Genomic DNA, 26,902 nt, shown 5'->3' on the forward strand with positions numbered 1-26,902 from the left:
TGTATAAAAACACACTTTAAGTTTGAAAATTTTACCGATAACTGAATACTAGTATATCTGCAATGATGTGTTGCCTTGTAAGTTGTAATAGAAACAGAAATAATAATAAGAAATATTATATAAAAAGACAGGGTAGTTTTGAAATGTTGAAATGAAATATCTTCAATTTTGTATATCCAAAGATAAATTGTAATAAGAGTTCGTTCAATTAAAAAATTAGTCCACTGATTTTCATTGCGAGATTCATTGAACAAATTTTAGTTTTATGTTAAAGTGATAATTCATTATATTGATTTAATTTCAAACAACAGACGGACTTCCACTGTTATTACCAATTTGAAAAACGGAATTTGCTACTTTTTTATGCTTTTACGGTGAAAATTTCGAGCCTGAGAAGGAAATGTACACATACATTACTCACAATTTAAATGTACAGTACTGTGCTATAAGTACTAAGGCTATAAACAACAACAAATCATTTTCTTTCAGCAGTAGTTACTATTCTTTTCGCATCAATTACCGATCAATAATCAATCGAAGCTAAAATTATCAGTTTTACACATGGCTGCATAAGAATAAATGAATGCGCTTGAATTTATCACTAGCGATAAAAAATAAAATCTAAATTACAAATTTCACACGCATTGTAAGAGCTAGGTGTATACGATCTGCAATGACACGAGACGGTCGCGTCTTCTTCTGCAGCAGTTTATTCAGGGTACATACTGTAGTCAATATTCTATTCTAAAAATAGCAACAGTGTAATGTGATCAACAGACGACAAACATGGAAGATAACATTTTATTTACGTTTATTTTGTTTGCAGGATTTACAAGTAAGTAGTTTAAATGTGTTTTATAACTTTTAAACATAAAATGTTAAATTGATACCTAGTCGTTGAGAGAGAAATAAAACACTTCATTTGTTATCAAATTTACACCATACATTTTTCTTCAATGCTGATTACCTGTAGATTTTACAAGCTAGATACAAATTAAGTCTTTGCTCATTAGTAGTATTGATGATTCATATCCCTGAAATTTTCTCCATAATAATCAATATCGCCGATAATAATCATATTCGAGTGACTCGAAGAATAAAAAAAAAACAACAACAAAGGGCTTCTTTAAAAAGGACAAATTTTATAATGTTTAGATAATCATTGATTTAGATAATGTTACTTTAAATGCGTGTTACCTGAAAACAGTAGCGATGTATGTAAACTAATTTGTGATAAAAGTATCAAAATGTAAACAGAGTAGTATTTTGTCTTTAAGTTCCATAAAATAATTAATAGCCAACACAATTAATGAGGAATGTTTTACCATTCGGTATTTTCTTTGTCCGTAGGTACATTTGCGTCACATGACTGGGGGTAAGTCGAACCTTTTTGTCCAAAAATAGAACGCGTTTTAACAGCGTAAAATATTTTTTAAAAATACAAGTATATATTAAAGTTTAATTCAAAATTCATAGACAATACAATTTCTTATCGTAGTGTAAGGTTTAAAGTTTGTCAAGTTAATGCATGTGTGAATGCTTTTAATTAGATATTTCTATCAGTCACGTGATATAATAGCAGGTCTAGATTTATTTCAAGTTTGTTTTTTTTTAAATATTTTCTACTCAAAAGGCTATTTCTATATTTTTTTAGGGTCAGTGATGAACATTTTTATATCAGGTTTCACTAATAAGTGGTACATGTATGTTTTTTGCCAAAGTATGGTTTTTGAAAATTATAGGATGAAAGCTTTAGGAAATCATTTCGTCACAGCTAAATACATAATAAAACCCAAAATAAACCAACAAAATTATAAAGATGGAGGGAAAGACAAATACACACACCGTATATTCTGCATTAAGCTTAGCTGTTTTTTTATGTACTACGGTTATTTCTTTGTTTTTAAACATTTCAGGCTTGACCCTTTCGTTGGTTTTCTAATAGGCGTGATAGTATTTTTCGTCATCATTGTTGTAGTAACTGTTGCCGTATGCGTGTATTGCCGCAGAACAAGAGGACACACTGGGCAAGTGTGCCAACCGGCTCCACCTCAAAGAACTACAAGTATGTTTATCATTTTTATCAATAATCCTATTGTCGTATTATATATAAGAAATATCAATTTAAATCTTTTTTTAATTGAACTCGTTTCAACTGGATATGAAGTAAATGTTAAAGTTGAAAAACTGCATATGCCAATGTTTCCATTACTTCAAAGTAAACTCTTGTCATACACGTTGCCAATTAACGTAAATCTAGAGTCTAAGATAAAACAAGTCCCGTTCAAAATAATAAAGACGTTCGAGGTATCAGTAAAAGAAAGAAATACACGACAGCTTGTACGTATAGACATGCAATTTTGGTACAGTGTACTGCTTTTATGACAATGATATTTTATGCAATTAAATTAATATTTTCTTGTGACGGTTTTTATCAGCAATAGGTACGTTATTACCAATACAATATTAAATATATTCGTAGATTTGATAACTTTTAATAATTTGTAAGAACTTACGTATCTTATAAATGTTTCATTTCAGTTCATATCCACAGTCCGCTGCCTTGCGGACAGACTGGCTATAATGGTACCGTAAACAGTCCGGTTGTAATAATGACGTCAAACGTGACGCCAGGAACAACGCAACAAATGTTGAAGCCGGTGGCCCCATTGCCTCCAGAACAACGAGAAGAAAGACGTGTGATGAAATAGATATATAAGTTATCTGACATTGAAAACATGTTTGATGTTATTGTTTTATTAAATGCCCTATAATTATCTGTCACGAGACATGCATAAAACATTAAACATCAAATGTCATTGTAATATTTTTATAAAAACAGTTTCATGAAGTTTATGTCAGAATACCAGAATAATGCTGAAACTAACTGACACAATTTGTCTGACTCTGTTGCAAATAAGCCTTAAGATTAGTTTGGAGGTTCTTTTTTTTTACAGCAATAATTATAAGGCCGAAAACTATAAGCTAAGATCAATGGCCGGGAGAGTCACTCGTTACATCATGTTTGATTTTTGAATAGGCAATTTGTTCTTTATCTTTGTTGACTATAGAAACATCTACAGGTGTTCAAAGTGTAGTTATCATGAAGCTTTTAACGTGTTATTAAAGTGCCATTCCATTTAACGAAGTGTATAGTCCTCAAATGCGTGTATCATAAACGAAAAAAAAATAACAGATGGGGAAACTAAATTTTGAAAGGGGATCAAAAGTTAATAGTGAGAAATAAACACTCCGTAAAGAACGGTCAAAACGACAAAACAGGCTCGTTTTGATAGTGCCTGTTCATGGACGGTACTGTAAATTGCTAGCTAACGTCCGCGGCCGCTACCACTGGCTTATACGGAATTCAACATTATAACCCATGAAATGGTAAAATTGTGAATTTAGAATCATCCGCAGGTGTGCCTACATATCTTGAACAAGCTGACGAAAGGCAGTTATACCGCAAGTGTATTAGTAATGCGACGACTTTCAAATATTGCTGCTGGAGGAAGACATCAGGTGTCCCTCATAGCACCATTTCAGGCACTAGCAATGCAATATCTTGTGGTACAAGAAAATATTCACAAAGACACCAACGTTGTATTGAGTGCTGCGGCAAACTTTTCAGGTTTTTTCTTATCTGACGCCGGCAGGCTAATGACGCTGTTATACCGTGTAGACTTTGTCTGTGGACATCATTAATCTGGTCATCTGAGTAAAATTCACAGAACCTGTTGTAATTTTGTTCGCTGTTTCTCAAATACTTCTTTTGTCAGTCAAGGACATTTGACAAAATTTTCTCTTGCAAGTATTTCACCCACATAAACACTCGTGTGCCTTCAACAACAGTTTGAATTCAATTGACTATATTTCAAAACGAAGATGGTAGTGTAATGTCATTTGATTCCCTCCAAAGATGTAAAATTATTGTATGAACTTCTTTTATTTGTATTTTTCTCATAAGCCTGTGCACATAACTATAAATAAATACAAACTAAACCATGTTAGTGTTGTGTTAATTCTAAAAATACACAAATACTTGAGAGTGATCTTGGTTTTCCTGTCATCATCGGCAATATTTTCTAAAATAAGAAAGGTCAAGGGATTTTTCGAAGCTGACATTTTAAACCCGGTCAAACATTTTATGAAAAACGAAAAGATGTCCAAAATTACCTGTTAGTACACCAAGTCAATGGATAGTTAGAAATGTCTCATATATGTGATGTGTAAATATACGAGGGTGAATCAATAAATTCGTAAACTAATTCACTAGCGGGGAAATGATTTAATTCAAGTACCTAAAATGAATACTCCTTCTCGAAGAAACGTCCCATGCACGATTTGCACTTGTCCCATCGCTCGACCCATGACTCGAACACGTATTGTAGCCCGTCACATGAATCTCCCGCAGCTGCCTGTCCACGGCACACCTCAGTTCCTCTCTTGACTCAAATTTCGTACCACGAATACTGTTTTTTTTTAAGTTGGAAGCAGCCAGATGTCGGAAATTGCTAGGACCGGGGATGTAGGGTGGTTGCGTAACAGTTCGACATCGAGTTTTTCTAGTGTATCCATGACAACGAGGCTTGAATGACTCGGCGCGTTGTCGTGATGTAATATAAATCCGGACCTAGGTAGATGTAGGCACTTTCTCCTTATTGCCGCCATGAGTTTCGTTCTAAGTAAAGTTGCATATTAATTTCCAGTGACTGTCGTTTTCGGAGGAACAAAGTGGTTTAGAACTACACCGTATGTATCACAGAATATTATGGCCATAACCTCCCCGACTGACTTGGAAATAATCGCTTTTGTAGGGGAAGGATCGTTCCAGACAGAATTCTGACGTTTGCTTTCCGTTCAAAACAAGTGAATATACATTTCATTACTTGTTATCACTCGATTAGAAAGTAATCGCCTTCTGAACGATACCTACTGTCGTACTGCTGACACATTATCACCCTTATCCCCATCTGCTCCGAGGTCAACAAACGAGGCACGCATCTTGCTGAAACGTGGCGAATTCATGTTATATCAGTCATACTGCCCTGAGCTGTACCACATGAAATAGCGAACTTATCTGCTACGTGCTCAACACTTACTCGTCTATCTCGGAGTATGTACTCCTGAATGGCAGCCACTGTTTCTCCATCTGTTACCGTCTCTAGTCAACCTGCACGACTGTCCTCTGCAGTTGCTTCTCTACCGTCTTTTAACCGCTTCATCCAGTTTGAAATCGCACCTTTTGACAGGGCAGGCTCTCCGTAAACCTTTTGCAAATCTTCTCGAATATCGGAAAAAGACTTTCCGAGTTTTGTGTTAAACTTTATAATGATGCGCTGTTCGTTGACGCTGTGTGACGTTATTTACGGATTATGACGTCATAAGTGATGACGTCAAAGTTGTGTACATAGTACGATTCAATTTTAAATAATTTGTTTTCACAGCACTTAAAGTGTCATTTTAAACGGACCAGCAGTTTTGACGCTATTGAATTAGTTTACGAATTTATTGATGCACCCTCGTACCAACATAGTGTATAAGCTAAATGTAGTAATCGGTCCGTTTTAGATTTCTGTCATTAATCAGTCTGCATAACACTTGCGCCATTAATACACCTTGTGATATCGTTTTTAAAAAGTCGGAGACACCTTTTATTTGTTAAAATCATATTTACTCAAAATAAACAGATATGCACAACTTCTGACAAACTATCAACTTTTAAAGCGATACTAGAATATCACATTTATTGGCGCATCACAAAGTTTCGGCCTTATAAAATATGAATGTTTACTGCTCCTTTGAAAATTATGTTTTACTGGTCCATATTTGGCATTTTATATGCACGAAATAATACATTTTAGGCTGGCTTTTACAAAATAGCCTTTTGTGAATGGGTTAATTCAAAATTGTCCATTGAATATACAAGTACGTTCTCGTGTTATTTTTTTCTCAAAATTTATCATTTAACTCGCCAACACATACTACATGAATGTAATTTAATAATCGGATTCAAAAGATAAGTTATTCAAAAATCATGTAATTGTTTAAATTATAAATTTTGCAGTACTCGGTTCCATGAATTAAAATTCATACCATATGTCAGAATAATCATACAGTTTCACTGTAGATAGTTTTTTTGTTACAACGAGTCAGCGATACACTGAAGTGTATCAGATTTCAATGTACAGTTTCATTTATAAACCTGTTGCTGGGAGTATAAAATATGTATACATGTTTAAAGGTCAAATCGTTTAAGCTAGCAAATATGCGCGTTTTGAGAGAGATTTTACATCAGTTAGGAGAGACACGCTGATAGTGTGTAGCGGTTATTTTTTATTGGGAAGAGAATTTTGTAGTTTTGAAGAGAATTTTGTTGTTTTGAAGTCAGTTTTGTTGGTTTGTTGAAGTGGTTGAATATAATTGTGGTGATCTTAATTGATCAGGGTTTATTGGTTGTAATTAGTTGTTTTGGTTGTTGAGTTATTTCTATTTGTGAAGATATAATTGGTTGATATTGGTTGAATGTTTGGTATTGTCAAGATTATATTAGTTGCTGCTTTGTTTTGAGGATATATGTAAATATTGGTTGCTTTAGTTTAAGTTGTTTTCTGATGCTGATTAGATTGTGTGAAGTTAATATTGTTGGATGAATGTTTGCGGTTTATACTGTATCTTAGAGTTGTAAAAATATTCATTTTTGTGTTCTTCATTTTGTGGTGATTTTATTGTTTTGTTAATCATAAGTTGTTTAGAGCTTGGGCTCGCCAGGTGTCTTGTTTTGTTTCGTATAAAAGACGTATACGTGGAAAGATATTTCGTATAAGTGGCTGATAAATGATGTTTGTTTGTTTTGGGTGTAAATAATGATCACAGTTCTGTGTTTTGGGTGTAAATAATAGTCAGAGTTTGTTGTTTACATGTATATATTGATTTGAGATAGAAAAAGATAAAAATACCTAAAAAAGATAGTGTTAACTAAACAATTACATGCTAGTTTTCCAACTGAGAATATTTCACTTTTATGTCAGGCGGTGCTGCCCAGCCTCCATATCTTGGAAATTGGTTCAAGTATTTATTACTAAATCTTTTCTTAGATTAAATAACATCAAGGCAGACATTTCTCCTGACACCCAATTGCAAATTCTGCCGAAAAAGCAAACTACTGTTCTACCCGCAACCCGCTGTTCTACTCGTAACTGGTTAACGGGTGTGTTATTACGGGTAAATAATCAGTATGATCGATACGTTATAAATAGAGAGCGTAATGTAACATTGTGAAACATACACACATGGATGACAAGTTTTTATTTACATTTTTGTTGTTTGTGGGATTTACAAGTAAGAAATGTTATGTATTAGATCTATTTTTTTATCTTTTAAACTGAATATATCTAAAAGGCTAGATTGCGAACTTGGCCTGAGTTAGAATAGCATAGTCTAGATGCACAAAATGGAGATGTTGTGAAGAATATTTAATTAGATCAGTTATCATGTAAACACTGAATTTCATAAAGTTATTGATTTATTAAATATTATGTAATACAAAGTGAATGATGACGTCATGTAAATCAATAATAAGTGGTGTATTGCAAGGTAAATGCATTCAGTGCTGTTTATTAATGTAGTGTCCCTGGCATGTAAATTGGTTATATGAGACTTGTAAGTTTGTTTATTTTTAGCTCGTCTGCTCAAAGAAAAAGTCGAGCTATTATAATCGCTGTGTCGCCGTCATCGTTGCCGTCCACAGGTGTACGGCGCGTTGATTGGTCACCACCCCTTTGCCCACTATAGAACCCTACTACCTCTCCTACTAACCGGTTATTTTCACAAAACCCAGTAGGTCGCTGTCGACTTACACTTTCGGTGACTTCGAAATAACGTATCTTTTTTATTTATTTTTTTTTAATGGAAATTAAATAAAAGCACAGTTTTATATCAAATATTAAAACATTTTTCAAATGAAAATACTGCAGTTGACATGATTTTGGAGAGGTATATGAGGTTTGCAGAGTGGGTTAAGGGGTAGGCGGGTGCGTGCGAAGTGGCCAATCAATGCGCCGGACACTTGTGTTGCTGTCGTGCAAAAACTTAATACAGTCCGATATGAAACTTGGAATGCTTGCTCAGCACGCAAGAGATAGTAGTAAAACAATGGACAATTATTCTAAAACCTCTATTTTAAGTAATGCCAAAGTTTATACTTTATGTTTAAATTGCCTATTGAATACAATGATTATCAAACTATAAACTAAAAATCATTCAACATGAGTTTGAAATATTTGGTTATCTGAACAAGATACAGTTATTGGACACGGGGTATTATTCTTATATCTATATTTTTGGAGTTTTTCCCCTTTTCAGACCATTGTTAAAATGATTATTAAGTTTGATGATTTCAAAACTATGAAATTTATCAACATGAAACTTGAAACTATTGATGATCATAACAGGGCGCAGTTATAAAACAAATAACATTATAATTCAGAATACAGATATGACCCTTTGTTAACTTAACATTTTGTCATAGTTACCTTTTAAATAGAATGATTTCAAAAGTATTGAATCTTGAAAAAGACTTGCTAGAAATCAAGCACAATGATAGTTCCATGTCATCTTAAGTATGATACAATCTTAGAAATTCATTTTTCCTTCAGTTTGCATACATATTTAGAGTTATAAATCAAGCTAATGTGTCTTTCTCTTAATACTATTTAGAGTGTTACGAATTAAATACGATGATTAATTAAAATGCGCATATTTTAGATAAATATACAACATTGTAGGAAGGCAATACATTGTATTTTTATTAGTCATTTATCGGTTTAACCGGAGGGGTCTTTAGGTATACCCTCCGTTCGTCCGTCAGTCCGTTTGTCCACAAAACTGGAACCAGCAATAACGAAATAAGTACATTTCTTCCTATGTTGAAAATTCTATCGCAACAAATAGACTGAAAATATGGCAAATTTTACACATAAACTGGATCAAATGATAACGCAAACAGTACTGGAAATATATAAATGAAACTTAAAATATGACTAGATGGCAGTCTGGAGATTATGCACGTGTTTTTAGTTTCTGTCTATGTTGAAAATTCTAGTTGCTAGGACAACAAATAGACTGATATGGCAAATTTTACACATAAACTGGATCTAGTTCTAATGCAAAAAGTACTGAAAATATTTTTTTATGAAACTCGAAATAAGGATAGATGGCAGTCTGGAGATTATGCATGGCTTTTTATTTTATTCCTAATGTTGGAAAAAATGGTTGGCATGGCAACAAATAGGCTTAAAACATGGCAAATATAACAATATTTGTGATCAGTCTGAAAAAGCTGAAAATATTTATGAAACTTAAAATATGGATAGATGTCAGTATGGAAATTATACATATCATTTTAATCTTGACTATAGGGAGTATATTGAGAGCTGTCACACTTACCAAACGTCGGTAACCTCGTCAATATTTCTGATTCTAGTTTTTAGGCTTTTTTTAGACACAAATTTTAATGAGGTAAACTAAACAGAGTGTGTTGAAGTAAGTTTATGATCGAAAAAAAAATTCCGATTATCAGAATGAAGTATAGAATACCTGTAGACACGCGATTATAAACAAATTCGAAACATCATCAACAGTATAACAATTATCATGTCAGTCTCATAATTTTAGCCCGACTTTTTCGAAGAAACAAAGAGATTTTGCTGCAGTCACGTTGTTCTTGCCATCCGAAAACATTATCGTTGGTCATACATTTTTTTTTTATTTCTAAACAGATTGCCTCCATACTTAGATGCAACAATCCTTTAGACAAGCTCTTCAAGTTGACAAGACTAAACTTGACCTTCACAAGTAAATAACATTTTGATTATGCGTGTGCCTCCTGGTATTAAGGGTTGAGTCAAAATCTAAAAAATAGACTTCAGGCCACACAGAATAAGATGGTGAGGTTTATACTTGATCTCAGTCCCCGTACTCATATAGGGAGGGCTCATTTTGAGGAAGTTGGTTACCAGTGCATCTGAGGGTAAATTTCCTTATTCTTGGTCATATATATATGATACACAACAATAGTGCACCTAGTTATTAAAATGAGCATTTTCAAATTGTAAATGAGGTACACTCTTACTCCACTCTTACTCCACTAGATTTAGTAACAGTTATTTTAATTCTAATTAGGCTTATGCCTTCTTTTTGTGTCATCCTTGGTATTGAATATATGGCATCAACACATGCAATTTCATGTTCACATGTATCTCTTGATGCTGATATTGAATTTGTTTCTGTTTTATGACATGTATTTTTACCAGAATAAAGCAATCCATCTATCTTTAAACCTTATGGCAACACCGACATGCTAAATAATTCTAATATGACCTTAAATTGACCTATTCTTGTTGGAGTTTGCTTCAATTATCATCGCTTTATTTATTTACAATTTAATTTAAACTTCGACAAATAAACACATATGACAAAATTGACATATGAAATCATCTGATTTGACCTTTCTCTTGAGATTGACTGTCAAGATCAAAATATTGAAATTTGTTTGAATTTTTTTAACTTTGATATTTTTACGGATAAGATATATACTTGAACAAAGGAACGCGTATGACTAAACAGACATGTTAAATTAATCATGACCTTGACCTTTAATTAACCTGACCTTTAAGGTCAAATTATTGAAATTTGCTTAAATTATAATTATTATTTTTTTTAATTTATTTACAGATTTGATTCATACATGAACTAAAGAACAGTTCTGACAAAATAGACATGTTGAATTATTCTGTCTGAGTGATATAAACCTGAATTCTAATTGACCTTCAAATTCAAATTATTGAAATTTACTTCAATATTCATAACTTTATTATGTACTCGTATATTTATGGATTTTCTTCATTTTTTTAACAACAAAACTTGATGAAGATTCATTCAAATGTGATCTTGACCGTCAAGGTCAAGTATTAAGTTTGAAAAGATAGTAAAGTTTTTTAGGAGTATTCTTTACTGCTATATACTTCCTTAATGCAGGCGTCACACTGTCCCGAATTTGGCAACAGATGGACACACGAATAAGGAAATGTTCAAATTCGGATCTGATCGTAATAACACCGTGTCATTCGTGAGGGCATCTTTTGCCATCGTATGATCCTCGGCTGAATATTACAAGCTCCGGCAGCAACTTCGTGAGCGGTTACAAAATCTTTGGCATGCCAAAAAATTGCCCGAAGGCATTGCGAAGGTTCATTTAAGTGTTGAATTCGTATGTCAATTTTGCCCTTCGTAAGGCCGTCGTGAGGCCATCTTGTCGAATCGTGTAGTCTTTGTCTTTTCTATGTGTGATTATCGGTGCAATCTAGCATTCTTTGCCTCAATAAGACAATACGAAGTAAACACGAAGATTCCCGATCGTCTAAAAAAGGGAACACGACTACGTGAAGCCCCCGCAATACTGTCGTGTCACCATCGTATTTTGGTACGATGTCATCGAGATGGTACCAGTATGAGGCCGAAGAAAGCAATTTTCAGTGACTCAAGCGTTGCATGTTTATCATGGTGCATGGACATATAAACGGCTAGACCATCTTCCTCATCTGTCACTCTTTCACATCTCTTTAGAGACATCAAAAGCTTCCATTATTTGTAATTAATTTACAATTATTTTCAGTTTATTTCCTGCAGAATTACATGCTTTGATGATGAGTCAACCGAGAAAAAGAAGGCAGCATTGCTACTTTTAAGACACCTTAGAAACATAAAGAGGTCCAGAGGCCCACTTTGGGTGGTATGATAAAGTTTTATCAAATATGATAAATAATATCAACAAAGAAAGGCAACGATCAATGAACGCAACCCCCACAAAACCAAGCAAAAAGAACCAAGTAACACAAAAAGACCCCCCCCCCCCCGAAAAACGGACAGGGCGCAAGGTAGAGCACGGATAGGCTTATCACTTAAATGATACATAAGACGAAATAATGGTAAACGACAATGAAATCAAATAAAACAAATAAATGATTGATTTATTAAATAAATAAGACTAGGAGCAAAAGGGAAATTACTTCCCGTAGAAGAAAAAACAACAAGGGATACCGACAAAAATGTCACCAAAACAGTATGAAATAGATAAATACAGAATCCCTAAAGAAAGCCCAACACAACAAAATTGAAAATATTGCAGGCTCGGTTTGATTGAGCCTGTTCATGGACGGTACTGGAAGTGCAAGTTACCGTCCACGCCCCCTAGCACCGGCTTAAACAGAATTCAACATTAAAACATGAAAATTTATAGTAAAATTTTGAATTTAGAAACACCCGCAGATGTGTTCATACGGCGGTTATCATGGAACCTTCAATGTGACACTTCCGTGCCATTCCATGAAAAGCGGTGTATGGTCCCCAAGTAATAAAAAGCGTGTGCCCTAAACAAAAATAACAAAATCATGCATCTGAGAAACAAATAGGGGCGCCGCCTTGGACCGGTCAGCAGCATAAGCACTGCTGGGGAGTTTAAAGCGGTTAATAGTGCACCAAGCCTTACACTTAGCCCGCCATGTTCCTATAAACGAGACGGTGTAAATAAAATGAATCCCCGCCAAGTAAATTTATAACAGTTGTTATGGTTTCAAAAGGTAAAATCAGTAAAACACCGAGATGATTATGTAGATACATGTACATATAAATAAATACCCATATGACCATAACAAAAGTTCTCAATAATAGGAAGACAGAGTAACAAAAAAAAATCACCTACAGGGGCCCGACGAAGCAAGGCAGAAGACGAACATTAAGGCAATTCAGTCCCAAAGGGCATTAAGAACTCTCCATCATAGAGTTATCCAATTGGTCCGTCAGATGTATTCAAAAGAGGAAAGGACAAACTGTTAAAGTGTTGAACACTTAACATGCGGTATATCTATAAAAACGTTAATAATTTAGTAAAGGCAACAATGACCAAAGATCTTGCGAAGTTTATAAATAACATCTCCATTAAAATCATTTTTGAATCACTACTGAATTTTGAGATTAAATCAAAGATACGATTGTTAAGTTTTGTAAAATATCTACGTAATTTATAATAGCGGTAGCCCTGTTTGAGTAGCTTGCTAGTAATAAAAATATTTAGCTTGCTAAAATCCTTCACGTTGCTAAAAGTTCTAGCGAATCTAATTTACTGAGATACATATACCCCGTCAGATATTGCATGCGGTACGTCTCCATCTAAATGTGGATAGTTTACTATACCATAATCAAAGTCATCACTTTTATCATAGATTTTTGTGTGAATAGAATTGTTTTTGATAGTAATATGAAGAGCCAAAATAAAGTTTAAACGTAGTTTAATTAGCTCCCAATATTTTCTGCAACTGAAATTTTCCGTGGTTGGCCGTGGGTTGTATACCACCCGGAGGTGAAGGTCACTTGACGCCTTCGTTACCACGTACAAAGGCATCGTACTCAAAATACGACGTCGGGTACCTATCATGTGGTCTTCGCGTGTCCTGCTTGTAAACTACTTTGTACAAAATTGCATCTTTTAGGTGACTTCGTGTGTGTATCGGATGCGATCGCCTGACCCTCGGTAGAAATCGTGTGTGGTTCTGATGCGATCGCGTGACTTTCTGTAGGAATCGTACTTGTTTCGGCTGTTGAGAGACTGTCGACCAATTTCGGGGCTATCTCCGCACGAAATTAAAATTTTCATATTCGTATGCCCATCTGGTGTGAATTTCGGGACAGTGTGACGCCTGCATAAATGAGGAATAAAATATCGCCCCTCTTGGCGGTGGCTCTTGTCGGTTTATACAAGCATAATTATCAAATCGATTATTGCATTGCACGTTTAATTGATTGAAGACGACTTCTACACGATATAATAAAATCAATCCCAACCCTTACTTCCTTCTTCAACATGTCCTTGAATTTGCAGTGAAGGTTGAAATCAAAATACCGTGTCTGTTCTGTGAAATGGCACTATAATAATTGTATTCAATCTTTGAACCGAAATGATTAAAAAGATGCGATTGAGGTCGTTGTTCTCTGACAAAGAAGTTTAGCTGGCCACAAATATATCAATCTTATAAAACAAAAAAAATTGGCAAAGTATGTTTGAGTGTTCAAAGTTATTCATGACCAACATGTTTTATTTATTATTTTTTTTGTTCCCAGGTACATTCGGGTCATACTGCCGCCAATATGAATCACAGATGGATGAAGATGCATTTTGGTGTGAAAGAGGCTGTTGTGGAACCTTTGGGACCAAGTACTGTTGTGACGTTGACGGCATCAGGAAAATCTTCTTTCTTTCTTTTTACTAAAAACATATGTATATGATAAAATGTTTTGCTGTGATTAGATGTTACAGAAGTCTAGTTAGAAATTTTATTACACATAACCTTTTTGTTGTGGTTCTAGAAAACGCTATTTCTGAAATGTTTTAATTATGCCAGTAATGTAATATCTTCAAAATGGGATCTGATTGCAATCGGAAGATATTTGAAAATGGAATATATAAATTATAATTATTTTATTATTATACATAATTATATAATTAATACTATAACACGTTTGTAACGTCGCTTTTCATTGGATAATCGTGGCTCGGTTATATATTTCCAAACAACCGTTAATATATAACCTGTCTAAAATCTATATTAAGGAAAAAAGACATACGAGACGGTTTTACGTAACAAAATTATTTGTTTCATTTTTTTAAGGGAAGGAGTTATTGCTGCCATTGTTATAAGCTTGGTTATTTTAGCCGTCATTGTTGCATCTATAGTGGTGGCCTGGTGCTGCTGTTGTCGGAAAACAAGAGGACAGATTGGACGGGTGTGCCAACCGGCTACAGCTCAAACAGCTACAAGTATAGAAAGTGTGTTTTTATGCTCTTATCGCAATATCATAAAAAATGTTAATTGAATCGATTAATATGTTTCAACGCGTAATGGATAGTTTTCTTTTAAAAGTTGTGTTTGCTATAAATAAACCCTCTTATGTTATGTAAGTCGCCGACTAATCTCATTTTTTTCAAGCTTTGATGCAGAGAAAGATTATATATATAAACCGACAACGTGCCGAAATTAAAACTGTTATTACCATTCACGGCATGCCTACCCTTACGTAGAGTATATAAAATATAGTTCATAATTACGTGTAATAATAAGTCTACAAACATGTACAATTTCGGTACGAAACACTGCTTTTGGCACTTAAATTTATTCTAGAGGCATAGTGGTTAAGGTCTTTGATTGAGAATAATTTGAGTCGCACCGCTGTGTGTTCGAATCAAACTAAAGACTTAGGATTTGTCTATGTGAGGAAGCTATCCAGTACCTCTCGTAACGTCAGTGGTTCTACTTAAATGTCCCTTTGTTTCTTAAATAATGCACGGAGGGGCACCTGAGGTTTTCCTCCACCAGGAAAGCTGGGAAGTTGCAATGTGACCTTTTTGTGTTGGTGCAACGTAAAGCTCAGCAAAGATACCTTTCCAAGGCAATTTTATATCATGTTACATTGCAGTTCAAATGCACAGTTCGCTGCCATACGGTCAGATTGGCCGTAACGGTACCGATAACACTCCTGTTACACTAATGACGTCGAATGTGACGCCAGGAACAACGCAACAGTGGCAACAACTTGTACCTCCGCAAAAGTACGAGGGCTTGGCTCAAAAACAATAAGAAAAAGATATGTGTGATTAATGTAAATATATGTATCTAACAGTGTTCATGAAATTTCTAAATTCGGTAGCGGGATATTTTTTTAAGATTTCCTTTTGTAAATGTTAATATTGTGAATAACTAAATGCGGTCTTACTATGAAATAAGTACGTCACATGTATACTCTGATAAATAACGTGAAACAAAGGGGAAAAGAAAAACTTTAAAAAATGGTGAAAAGAAAACTTAAAAAACAACAACAACAAAAACATTTGTTGATTCAAAGGGAGGAAAGAAGGTGTTTGGTTCGTTTTCAAATGAACAGTATATTAACAAAATTGATGCAATACACTATTTTTGCAACAACTAAACCAACAAAACATGGCGGTTTTATTCTTGCTCATGTCTCTTTATACAATATCATTATATACTGTGTGTTGTTTAACAAATTAATTTGTTTTGACTATTAATGTTGATTAAACTTTTTAAATCAGAAAATTGTTGAACCCCTTTTTAGTATTTTGAAACCACGAGAAGCCGGCTTTTAGGACAAGAAAGAAAAAGAATGTAGTTTGTAGAATTATGATGCCAGAAGTAGGACCTGGTGACTTTTATATGTTAAGCCGTTGCATTTTTTTCACAACTTAACAGTTTTAAATGATAGAAAGGAGACGTGTTGATTTTTTTTTTCAAAAGAAAGTTACATCTTACTTTATAATAAACAAAAATGTCCGTTTTCTTCAAGTACCTTTTGAAAAGACATAAAACGTTATTGTATATATTTTTCGATAAAAACTTTGGCAAAATGAGTTATTTTTCTAATAAAAAATCATTATAATTTATAAGTAAATACCCATAAAGATAATAACATGCAGATTATGACATGTCTAAATATAGATAAGCATAATTCAAACTTGAACAGAAAAGCAAACAAACTGGCAAACATGGTGGACAAGATTTTAATTACGTTTATTTTGTTTTCCGGATTTTCAGGTAAGAGGTTGATAGAAACTTTACAATCCATTAAAAATATTTAAATTATTTTTAATTAATGGTTTCGAGACACTAAGATACTCGCATGAAACACATTTTTGTTATTAATTTTGTCGAATCTTCTTTTTATCGATATTTAAATGTTAACGTAAATTATGATTTAATGATATTAAAATTTAAAATAACATGTCGCTTAGACTAATATTGCATATTAGCAACCTAGAACTAAAATAACACCCGAGGCGCTATTACCCGGAGAGACATGTGTTGTTTTTTTTTTTTTTTGTTTTTTTTTTATTATACCGAACTAACATTTTAATATAATGAAACAGTTTAATATAGCTGAGTGAGCAGAGCGGCCAGGGGAGAAAACTAGAAGTATATAGATTACTCGCCCCTGGGGGATATTGAAAAAAAAATATTGACCAAGTCATATTCGTTTGCAGGATGATATATCGAAATAACACCATGTGCTATATGCTAGTGAAAAGTTACTTATAATAAAAGATAGGAACGCTTTCCTGTTAAAATTTAATGTCGGGAATATAGACAGAAACTAAAAAGCACGAATCAATAAATGTCTCAGTCGCTTGCATGAATGGAGCATTGTATTTTCATAGTGGGCTAAAATATGTGAATGATAACAACGTTGTGAGTAATACACAAGGAGTAAGATAAATTATTGTAATTATTTTATTATTTCAACCTGTGAACTCTTGTTTTATCAGTGAAATAAAAATCAATATCATTTGCAATATGGGTGATATAACTTTGTCGGTCTTTTCAAACATATATTTATACGCAGTTAGAATTGTGCAGCTTTGTTGTTGTTGTTGTTATTGTGCTATAGATTGTTTTGTTAAGTTAACTCTGGCTATCAAATGCTACGATTTCTCATGATTGTTTGAGATTAAGGTGTCCTTCTAAGGCACAAATGCAGCAAGATATTTTAGTGAGTGTCAGTCGTACAGTTTTATCGTATACAGACCCCAACTTGGGTCCTCGTACAGAACGTAAAGAAGTACATGTATAAAGTAGAGAAGTATACTTATTGGTCAATATAATGGATTTTTAAAGGCCCATTGATCCTCAGAAATGTTATCAAGTTTATATCTTGTTGCACCTTTCGAAACAACTTCTTTGCCTTATGGACTTTTTCGCTACTTTAGGCAATTGGTATAATTGTGGTGGCTTAGTATTTTTTATCGAAGTCAAACGACTACAGTAATTTTTATTTATATTTTGCTACCTTTGCGATGCATTAGTGCACGTTAAGCGCTACTTTCTTCGGTTGATTTACTCCTAAAATGTTCTAAATCTATTACAAAAGCATTATTCACTAAATGTTTGACATTTTGAAATAATTTTAAAAAATATTAATTTATGAAGCATAATGTGCCTTTCAAAAATCATATTACAATTAATTTCTGTCTGTTTTTCTCAGGTACATTATCGACATCAACAAACCCGTAAGTTGACCTTTTTTGTTTTATTAAACACGGACAAGATATGCTTTCATTTTGCAAGACAATCTTTCAAGTCAAGGTGTTTCAAAACCCTGTTCAAGCTTATGAGTAAAAAAGGAACTGCTACTATTTCCCATTATTATGACAATTTCGGCTTTTCGTTTTGCGCGAAAAAGACTGTAATTTGCATTTTTATCAGTCAATCATTATTGCGTGACATCATAGCACGCTAAGATCATTACAGTGACGTCATTTATGCTTTCTTATCATGTATTTTCTACATATTTTCGTAAAATACACTGTTGTGTGATAAAATGCAGTTTTCACATGTAAAAGTTTGGTCTGTTTGCTTCAGTGAGATTTAGAAAATTGCGAGGTTTGTCACTTCATGTTTATTTAAAAAAAAGTATTAGAATGATAAAAGGAAAGAAAAAATATTTTTCACAAATGTACAAGCTATTTTAAAATTCCCTTCATGTTAAAGGGATATTCAGGCAAAATAATGACAAAAATATTAAAATGATCTTTTGTACTCAAATCACACTTAAATGACATTTCTTGAAGTTTCAGCATGAATTTCTGTTTCGATTCTAAATATTTTTTTGGTTTGAAGCGTAATTTTATCTATATATTTTGAACAAACATTAGACCCAAATAGAATCACTTAATAGTTTTAAAACAATTAACATGACCTGAACAAACCCTTGAAGTTACAATAACAGATATTGTGGATATTGTATGATTGAAACAAGTTTAAGTCATTCATTTAACATGTTCTTTAACATTTCCAGAGTTCACTTTGACAACTATTGTGAAATGCTAAGGCTCTAACCTCTAACCACGCGGGACAAGTTAGGAAACCACCATTTTATTCTTTATATGGAGAAAAGTTTTGTTCCTTTGACTGTCTAATATATTCATTTTGAGGGCATCTACAGAATAATGACTGAAAAACTCAAAACTAAGAAATGAAAATGTTGCCTGTGTCTCCCTTTAAGATGAGCTTTAAGAATGTTTTGACTAAGTACTTCACAACTTAATTACCATATACAATATTGCTTTTTGTCGTTTCTGTTTTCAGGTTTGGTGATGGTTATCTTTATTTTATCATAGGCGTAGTAGTTTTTGGCGTCATAATTGTGGCAGTAGTAGTGGCGGTCATCTGTTACTGTTGCTGTTGCCGAAAACCAGGCGGATACGCCGGCCAGGTCTTCCAACCGGCTGCATTCCAGACAGCTACAAGTAAATCTTTGACTTTATATATAATCTATATAAACACTATCATAGAAAATAAATATCAATTCAAATAGTATTAGTCATGCATATTCATATATTGCATAAACTACAAGAAAAGAACTGTTAGAGAAATTAAGAAAATTCAGTATGATTTTCACAGTTTCACGACTTTCTAGTCGCCTGATTATGTTAAACATGTAACAGACTTTTAATTCAACTTATGCCGTGGACTAACTTTTGAAGAATGCAGTGTAGTACTGCTGCAGTGTAATTTATGACATACTTCATTTCAGTTCAATATCACAGTCCGCTGCCATACGGTCAGGTTGGCTATAACGGTACCGTCAACATGCCGGATACAATTTTGACGTCAAACATGACGCAAGGAACAACACAACAATGGCAACAATCGGCGGATCCACCAAACTACGAACAAGTTGTTGAAAAACAATGAAAAAGAGGTGATGAAAGAAGTATGAACTTCATCTGATAGTGATTTATGTTAGAATTTCCCATATCGAACTATATTTTTGCTCGGATTTACTTTTTGTTTTGTTTGTTTATGTTTTGTGTTACTTGATAAGTTGTCACTATCAATTAAATAAGTTTCATTATGATAATTGAAGCAAAGACAATTATGTTATACGATTTAAAACCAAATGCATGGTAAAATGAAAAATAAGAGATAACATGGTTTGTTTTAATACAGAATCAAAAAAAAAGTGAATCGCAGCCTTATTCTTTGTGCTGTGTCCGCTTTATGATTAATGCATTGATATGTTAAAGGGACACTACTGAGCTTTATGTGTGTGTGTGTTTTATCATGGGACTGGAAATAATGTTTAGAAATTATTAATCAAAGTAAGATAATAACAGACCAATAATGTATGTGCATTATTTCAGATCAGTAGAATAATCAGTTTTCTAGAATAAATTATTCTGATTGAAAATAAGGAATATTTTGGTTTTCTTCCCAGGTAGTTCGGGGGCATAAATAAACTTTTACAAATAAGCGCAACACCATGACTTATGTATTGGTAAGCGGTAGTTCTTCGTAAAGCTATGACGGTTACGGTTTGTTTCTTCAAATTTGGGAGATATCGAATACTTTACAACAGAAATTTTCAAGTTAATATCTTAAATCACAGACCCATATTTAATGTAAGTATCTGCTTTAATTCATCTATGCGGCGGTTATTTATCAAATAAACTATTTTAAACAGACTGTTAGTCATTTAGATTAAATCAAATTGTTTATGGATGTTTCGAATACTAATAAAATGTGTTTTCTTTGCCCTACTTAGAATGCGCATGCGCGAAATGCTAGCTTTCTAAGAAACTATCGTACTTTTAAAAGGTTATATTGCATAGTTTTATCTCTATTCCCTACCATGCATATTGAACAGAGAACAACATTTTGTCAGGAACATCCACGTGACACGCTCATGTTCACAAATATTTGTTTGCAGTAGATTTCAAGTTTTCATATTTGTCGAATAAGCATTAACACATGTTTTCAAATGGACAAAGCTGTGTCAAAAAATCATCATTGACATCGAAAACGTTGACGTCCAGACACAGTAGTCTATAAAAGAAATTTCGTACACACACTTTTTTTTAACTCAAGCCAACTGATTAATAAAAACTTTTGTCGGATTTTGTTGCATATTAACCCAGTTAAACCAGGTGTTTACAGCAATAAGGTCAAAAGCTCTAACCCAAGAGAAATGGTCCCGAAAAGATTTATTTATTTCCGTTTCGTTCTTTGTGTAATATAAGTAATAAGTCTAAGAATTGTTTTAAAATGCACTGCTTTCAGAAGAAAATAGTTGAAACACCATCAGTCTTATTCCGTTGCGGATTAGCCCTGGTATAAGTTTGAAGGGTCTTCTGTACATCAATGTATAGTGCAAAGCTCTAAACCAAATTGAAATGACCACTAGATGCCCGCATGGCATGAATTCTTTTGGTAAAGGGTCAACTCGGCCCTATACCAACTCGGCACAGGTCAACTCGGCCCTCTATTAAAAACATATATTAGGATATAGATTGTTTAGATTGAAAATTACTATAAAGTTTTTCAGAAATATGATCACTTACAAACAGAAATTGAAAACGTTGGCAGTGTACCTGTACGTATTGTTTGAAATTACAGTGTATCTGATATCAAGACAATATATGTTAAATATTGATCAATAAATAGAGTTTTTAGATTGAATTTGTGTGACAATAAATGTAATTGTATTTAATACTGTTTGTTCTTTAATACGACCAATGCTTTTTTTAACGATATTTTTTACAAAAAAATCTGGAGTGGCAAAACATGCGTATAAATTGTAAATTCTTTCTTTCTCTACAAATTCTCATACAAATTGGTACTTTCATCAATAAAACTTTTTAATATCCTTGAGTAGAGGTCTGTTAGTGTGAAAATGTTAAACCATGAAAGTTATGAGGAAAACATGTCAAAAGTAATAAAAATAATCGTTACCAGTAATATATAATTATGGACCGAGTTGGAATAGGGCCGAGCTGACTCGAGGGCCGAGTACGTTTTAGGGCCGACCTGACCCTGATTCATTCTTTTTGGATCTGCAGTTTGTTCTTTTTGTATATCTTAAGAACGACTGACAATATGTTCAGTGCTTTTTCCTCTCTTGTGTCCCTTTCCTTTTGTTTCAAATGTATGATGATGATGATGATATGATGATGATGATGATGATGATGATGATGATGATGATGATGATTATTATTATTATTATTATTATTATTATTATTAAATACTCGTTGTATTCGAATAAGATAAAATACACTAGTTAGTTATAACCGCGACTCCCATTTCATCTATGCGAGCTGGACAAACCTTTCGGCATGTTGTTGCTAACACAAAGCCGCTATAGTGACACGGAACAAGCTAGAGCGGATGACATTAAACACTTAGCCTACTTACCCCACATCAATAATCGACTCCCCACTCGTGATATGATAATAACAATAAAGTAAATGATAATAATAATCATAATTATAGAATATATAATTATTAATAATGATAATAATGATAATAATCATCATCGTCAAAATGATAACATAAATATTATTATTATTATTATTATTATTATCATTATTATTATCATAATTATAGTAGTAGTCGAAGTAGACAATTTTTATCAAAACAGGAAGTAGAATTTCCGCATAAATGAATCAGGTAACCCAGTTTAAACACATAAAGATAATAAATACACTTTACCTATTTTAAAATGTCGTAACGGGGTATTTGTATACGGTCATATGAAAGGCGACGACAATAGATTTTGCAACGGGTATATGACCAATTTCAAATAGACCGTACCCGTACTTATATCTATTTATAGCCTTCCATTTTAGACAAATAGTTAACAGTGTTTTGACGCAGATAAGAAATAAAAATGGAGGACACGAAACTTTTCGCGATTATTTTGCTGTCAAGTTTTTCAGGTATTTATAAAGTATAGAGATTTATTTGTTTTTTACCAAACATTTTATTATACTTTTATCATGATACAAGAAGTAATCGTTAAAATCATTACAATTTTGATAGATTTATAATCGTACTTTTAAATTTTTAAAGCTTGTACTGAAGTACACTGTTGAAAACTTAAGTCGTCAAACGTTTAAAAAGTTTATGACCAATTAGGTCAAGAAAGTTGTAGAATGAAATAAGAATAAATATTCATTTATTTCTTAATATTCACAACACCGAATTTGATCGTAAAGAAGTAGTCGGAAACAATGATGTTAAGTGTTCAATATCATACAAATAATAAGACTTTAATCAGCTATTGATTATCAAAGTTATTTAATAGAACAGAATAGAATAGAACAGAACAGATCAGAAAAGATCAGATCAGATCAGACAATTAAATAATAAATATTCTCCAATTTGAATATCTCTCTAGAAACTTTTCAGTAATGAATAAATATTACATATTCTCCACGTTGAATATCTCTCTAAAATCTGTTTAGAAATGATAAATGTATGTAAACATTTGAAAAGATAAAATGAGCCGCGTCACGACAAAACCAACATAGTGGGTTTTCGACCAGCATGGATCCAGACCAGCCTGCGCCTCCGCGCAGTCTGATCAGGATCCATGCTGTTCGTTTACCAACTCTATTACAAGTAGAGAAACTGATAGCAAACAGCATGGATCCTGATCAGACTGCGCGGATGCGGATCCATGCTGTTCGCAACCCAACTATGTTGGTTTTGTCGTGACGCGGCTCAAATAATGAGATGAAAAGAGAATACAATTAAGTTTGGCAGACATTTAATTATAACAAAAAACTGTAGATTTTAATGTAATTCAATTACATTCGATTATTTTTTTTCTTCTAAATTTTAAACTGCACTGCATATATTTAAACCATTCTTTTTCTAAATATTAATTGAGTAAATATACCTTTAGTAAACAGTGAAACTAAGTTTATAATAACCTTGTATAGCGAAGGATTAATATGTTTTCCTTTAGTTAACAGTATAGTATGTATACAACCGGTTTAATATGAACAGAAACTTTTCAGTGCAACGCTGTAACGCTGTAACAATATGAATATAAGGTACAAAAAATATTTGCTTTTTACATTAGGGAAATATGTTAAAATTGAAAAGCAAATTCACGTGGATGTCACTTAACACCGATTTTACCCATCTCTTGCATTTAAACAGAGGCGTGCGATTAGTGTACGGTCGACTCTTCTTCTTTTCATGGGAAGACAATTTTTATCTTAAGGTCCTTTTCTACCATGTAAGCGTTTAAACAAAACAATGTCCCAGTTTTATAAACTCACATATATCATGTAATCGTGTTTACTTATACATGTATTAGCCGATAAAACCACATAACCCCCTACCACCCCTATCATTTTCTCTTTAAAGAATATTCGATACGTGACATTCACTGTGACATTGACTATTGTCAACCCCAAGTATCATATGTCATTCTTTACGTAATATAATATAAATATACTATAATAACTATTGTACTTGTGCAACGATGTTTTTATTCTTTTTGGTATAATAGTAATTCAGTACGTTATATCGATTAAAAACACACTCGAGACCAGGAACCAGTTATCTTCTATCTCTTGTGTTTGTATATTTCAAAAGGTTAACCGCAAAATATAAATCCGCAAACATTTTATATCTATATAGGTAGGTCTGATACAATGTTTATAAAGTAATCTGAAAAATTATCTCGATATATTCATGGTTAAATTGAATACAATTTGATATATTATCAAAATTAATACAACATAAACACGTGTCATAAAGTAGTTCAATTGATTTGTTTTGAAGTTTTTAAATTTTATCATCAATCTATAACATTTTAAGTATTAATTATATCTTACTAGTGTATATTAAAGGGGCTTCAATGTTGTTGTTTTATTGGCATGACATGACTGGAAATAGTATTTTGAGATATATGTACCATTTGATGTTGGTCAGGACCATTTATGTTTTGTGCATATTTTTTGAACATTTGGTTACTCAATTTCCTTACTTTATCATTGGTCAACACTCAAATCGGGTTAAAAATTGCACACATACAAGAAAAAATAGTAGTGAAAGATATCGGTTTTCCGTTCAGTTCTGTTCTTTATAATCTTAAACTTGCCTATTTGTTTTTACGTTTAATATGCCCCGATGAATGTATATAAGAACTTCTGTGCAAGTGTATGTTGTAGGTTTTCAAATGTCGTTGGTGGTTCTATAACAACCTGTCTATTGTGCGTATCATTTTTTCTTTATTTCCATTTGTTCAGATTCTTCCTAAACTGGTCAACAATTTATCTACTGTAACAAGAAAGATGCACATTATTTGTTGAAGCTTAAAATTTAATCTATGGAAATAAAAAAAGATTTGTACTCGAAGATCTTAAACTAATTCCACTCCGTTTCAAATCTAAATCTATTAAGACATGGTCAGATTGTAAATTTGCTATATCATAATTTGAATGCACGGAAAATTGCGTAATGTAACGATTTTCAACGAATATTTGTGAGACCTTGATTTATGAATTTCATTGTTGATATGTTTTGTAGGAATACTAGCTGGAGAATGGTGTACAGATTATACCGATGACTTGTTTGACAGCACAGACACAATTTATTGTGAAGATGGATGTTGTGGGAACACCTATGACCAGTATTGCTGTATCAGCGGGTAAGACGAACAGTCTTTTCTTCTTTTGGTATCGGTGCGTAATTTAAACATCTAAATTGTACTGAGTACTCTTTGGTAAGGTGTACATTTAACCTTATTGTCTGTGGGTACAGTGAAACTGTAATATAGAGGATATTTGTTTGTTTTGCGTGTAAGATTGAAATATAATTTCACTGAGTGAACACCAGATGCAATATTTTCACGAGTGGCGTAGCCACGAGTGAAAATATAATAGCTGGTGTTCACGAATGAAATATATTTCAATCTTATATGTAAAACAAACAAATTTTCTTTTTATTTAAAAAAAACAACATGCGTTTTAAGTGATTTTAAGTAATGTTTACTGATTTTGCCGCGTAACGTCGCGCATTCTCCTTCGTGACGTCATCACATCATGACGTCACATCAACAAGTTTGAAATATAGTTCTGTTAAATTTCTCTAATTTTGTTACATTTTTAACATAATGTATGGTGACATCGACCTTCTTTTCCGAAAGAAGCAAAATTAACGCATGACGGCATTTATTTTTGCCGGTAATTCCATTCAGTTTGGATTTTCTTTTCATCCGCATTCAGATATAGTCCGGCTACAGTGAAAATTATATTTTATAAATTTCACTAGTGGTTTATCAGAATATAATCATCTGATATATTACAATAAAACACTGGAAAGCATGAAATAAGTTACTGTTATACCAGTGGATAAGGTGGACAATGTTATTACCTTACTGTATTTTTGGATAATAACACCAGTTTGTACTGCCGCTGTATGGGACGGGCGTGCTTGGAGAACAATGATAATACGAAAAAGTCACCACCTTTCATACCATTATATGTATGCTTGTGTATATATATATTAATCATGTGGAACTTGTAGTAATAAATAAACGTTCTTCTTCTTTAAACCTAAAATGTTAAAATATATTCATCGTTTGTACGTGTAAGCATTTTAAAATGACTGACGCTGTTAATCCCCTAAGGAATCATTATGTCCTTTTTCATTCTTATATTTATAAATCAATAATGAATTTGCAAATTCTATTTTATTTTTCAGACATGCTGGCATGATCGTTGGCATTGTTTTAGGCTCAATAGCCCTGGTTGCCGCAATTGTGTCTATCCTGGTGGCTGTATTCTGCTGTTGCCGGAAGTCTAGGGGACAAGCTGGACAAGTGTGCCAACCGGTTACTGGGGCTCAAACAACAGGTATATCGAGGGCGAGAAAATAATAGCCACATAAACATGTAGTCTCTGCCTGACCAGATTTCTACGTTTTTTTTCTTCTTTATATTATACAATGACCAAGTCACGAGGAGTGTTAAAATGTTTTGCAGT

At 33.1% G+C, this 26,902-nt stretch overlaps 3 protein-coding genes across 5 annotated transcripts; all 3 read left to right on the plus strand.

The window, feature by feature from the left end:
- Positions 1-704: 704 nt before the first annotated feature.
- On the plus strand, positions 705-4,005 carry LOC132718568 (uncharacterized). Its single transcript, XM_060702281.1, has 4 exons — positions 705-835; positions 1,351-1,375; positions 1,917-2,065; positions 2,542-4,005. The coding sequence occupies exons 1-4, from the start codon at positions 787-789 to the stop codon at positions 2,709-2,711; spliced, it is 393 nt and encodes a 130-aa protein (XP_060558264.1). The 5' UTR covers positions 705-786; the 3' UTR covers positions 2,712-4,005.
- A 2,086-nt stretch (positions 4,006-6,091) lies between these two features.
- On the plus strand, positions 6,092-20,090 carry LOC132718569 (uncharacterized). 3 transcript variants are annotated; one of them, XR_009624105.1, is made up of 7 exons: positions 7,173-7,341; positions 9,780-9,855; positions 14,176-14,881; positions 15,529-16,661; positions 18,106-18,130; positions 19,209-19,369; positions 19,657-20,090. XR_009624105.1 is itself a non-coding variant. In XM_060702282.1 (4 exons), exons 1-4 carry the CDS (start codon positions 16,613-16,615, stop codon positions 19,815-19,817), a joined length of 396 nt encoding a protein of 131 aa, XP_060558265.1. In that variant the 5' UTR covers positions 16,569-16,612; the 3' UTR covers positions 19,818-20,090. The 3 variants fall into 3 exon arrangements, 1 of the variants encoding a protein (XP_060558265.1); XR_009624106.1 differs by lacking the exon at positions 9,780-9,855 and having other exon boundaries at positions 6,092-7,341; positions 14,176-14,872; XM_060702282.1 differs by lacking the exons at positions 7,173-7,341; positions 9,780-9,855; positions 14,176-14,881 and having other exon boundaries at positions 16,569-16,661.
- Positions 20,091-22,630: 2,540 nt separating this feature from the next.
- LOC132718571 (uncharacterized) lies at positions 22,631-26,773 on the plus strand (the record flags this gene model as incomplete). Its single annotated transcript, XM_060702283.1, is given in 3 exon segments — positions 22,631-22,837; positions 25,446-25,566; positions 26,622-26,773. Coding segments are annotated over 3 exon segments (322 nt in total), but the record flags the coding sequence as incomplete, so codon positions are not given.
- Positions 26,774-26,902: the final 129 nt, after the last annotated feature.

Source organism: Ruditapes philippinarum, unplaced genomic scaffold, assembly GCF_026571515.1.
Source record: "Ruditapes philippinarum isolate M1 unplaced genomic scaffold, ASM2657151v2 ctg1098_1_1_1_1, whole genome shotgun sequence".
In the NCBI taxonomy this organism is placed as follows: domain Eukaryota; kingdom Metazoa; phylum Mollusca; class Bivalvia; order Venerida; family Veneridae; genus Ruditapes; species Ruditapes philippinarum.

Bases quoted from the DNA above. Each gene is read 5' to 3' on its own strand.
- LOC132718569 (XM_060702282.1), top strand. From the start codon at position 16,613: ATGGTGGACAAGATTTTAATTACGTTTATTTTGTTTTCCGGATTTTCA. The intron at 16,662-18,105 runs GTAAGAGGTTGA...TGTTTTTCTCAG, and splicing joins TTTGTTTTCCGGATTTTCAG to GTACATTATCGACATCAACA. The intron at 19,370-19,656 runs GTAAATCTTTGA...ACTTCATTTCAG, and splicing joins TGCATTCCAGACAGCTACAA to TTCAATATCACAGTCCGCTG.
- LOC132718568 (XM_060702281.1), top strand. From the start codon at position 787: ATGGAAGATAACATTTTATTTACGTTTATTTTGTTTGCAGGATTTACA. The intron at 1,376-1,916 runs GTAAGTCGAACC...TAAACATTTCAG, and splicing joins TTTGCGTCACATGACTGGGG to GCTTGACCCTTTCGTTGGTT. The intron at 2,066-2,541 runs GTATGTTTATCA...GTTTCATTTCAG, and splicing joins TCCACCTCAAAGAACTACAA to TTCATATCCACAGTCCGCTG.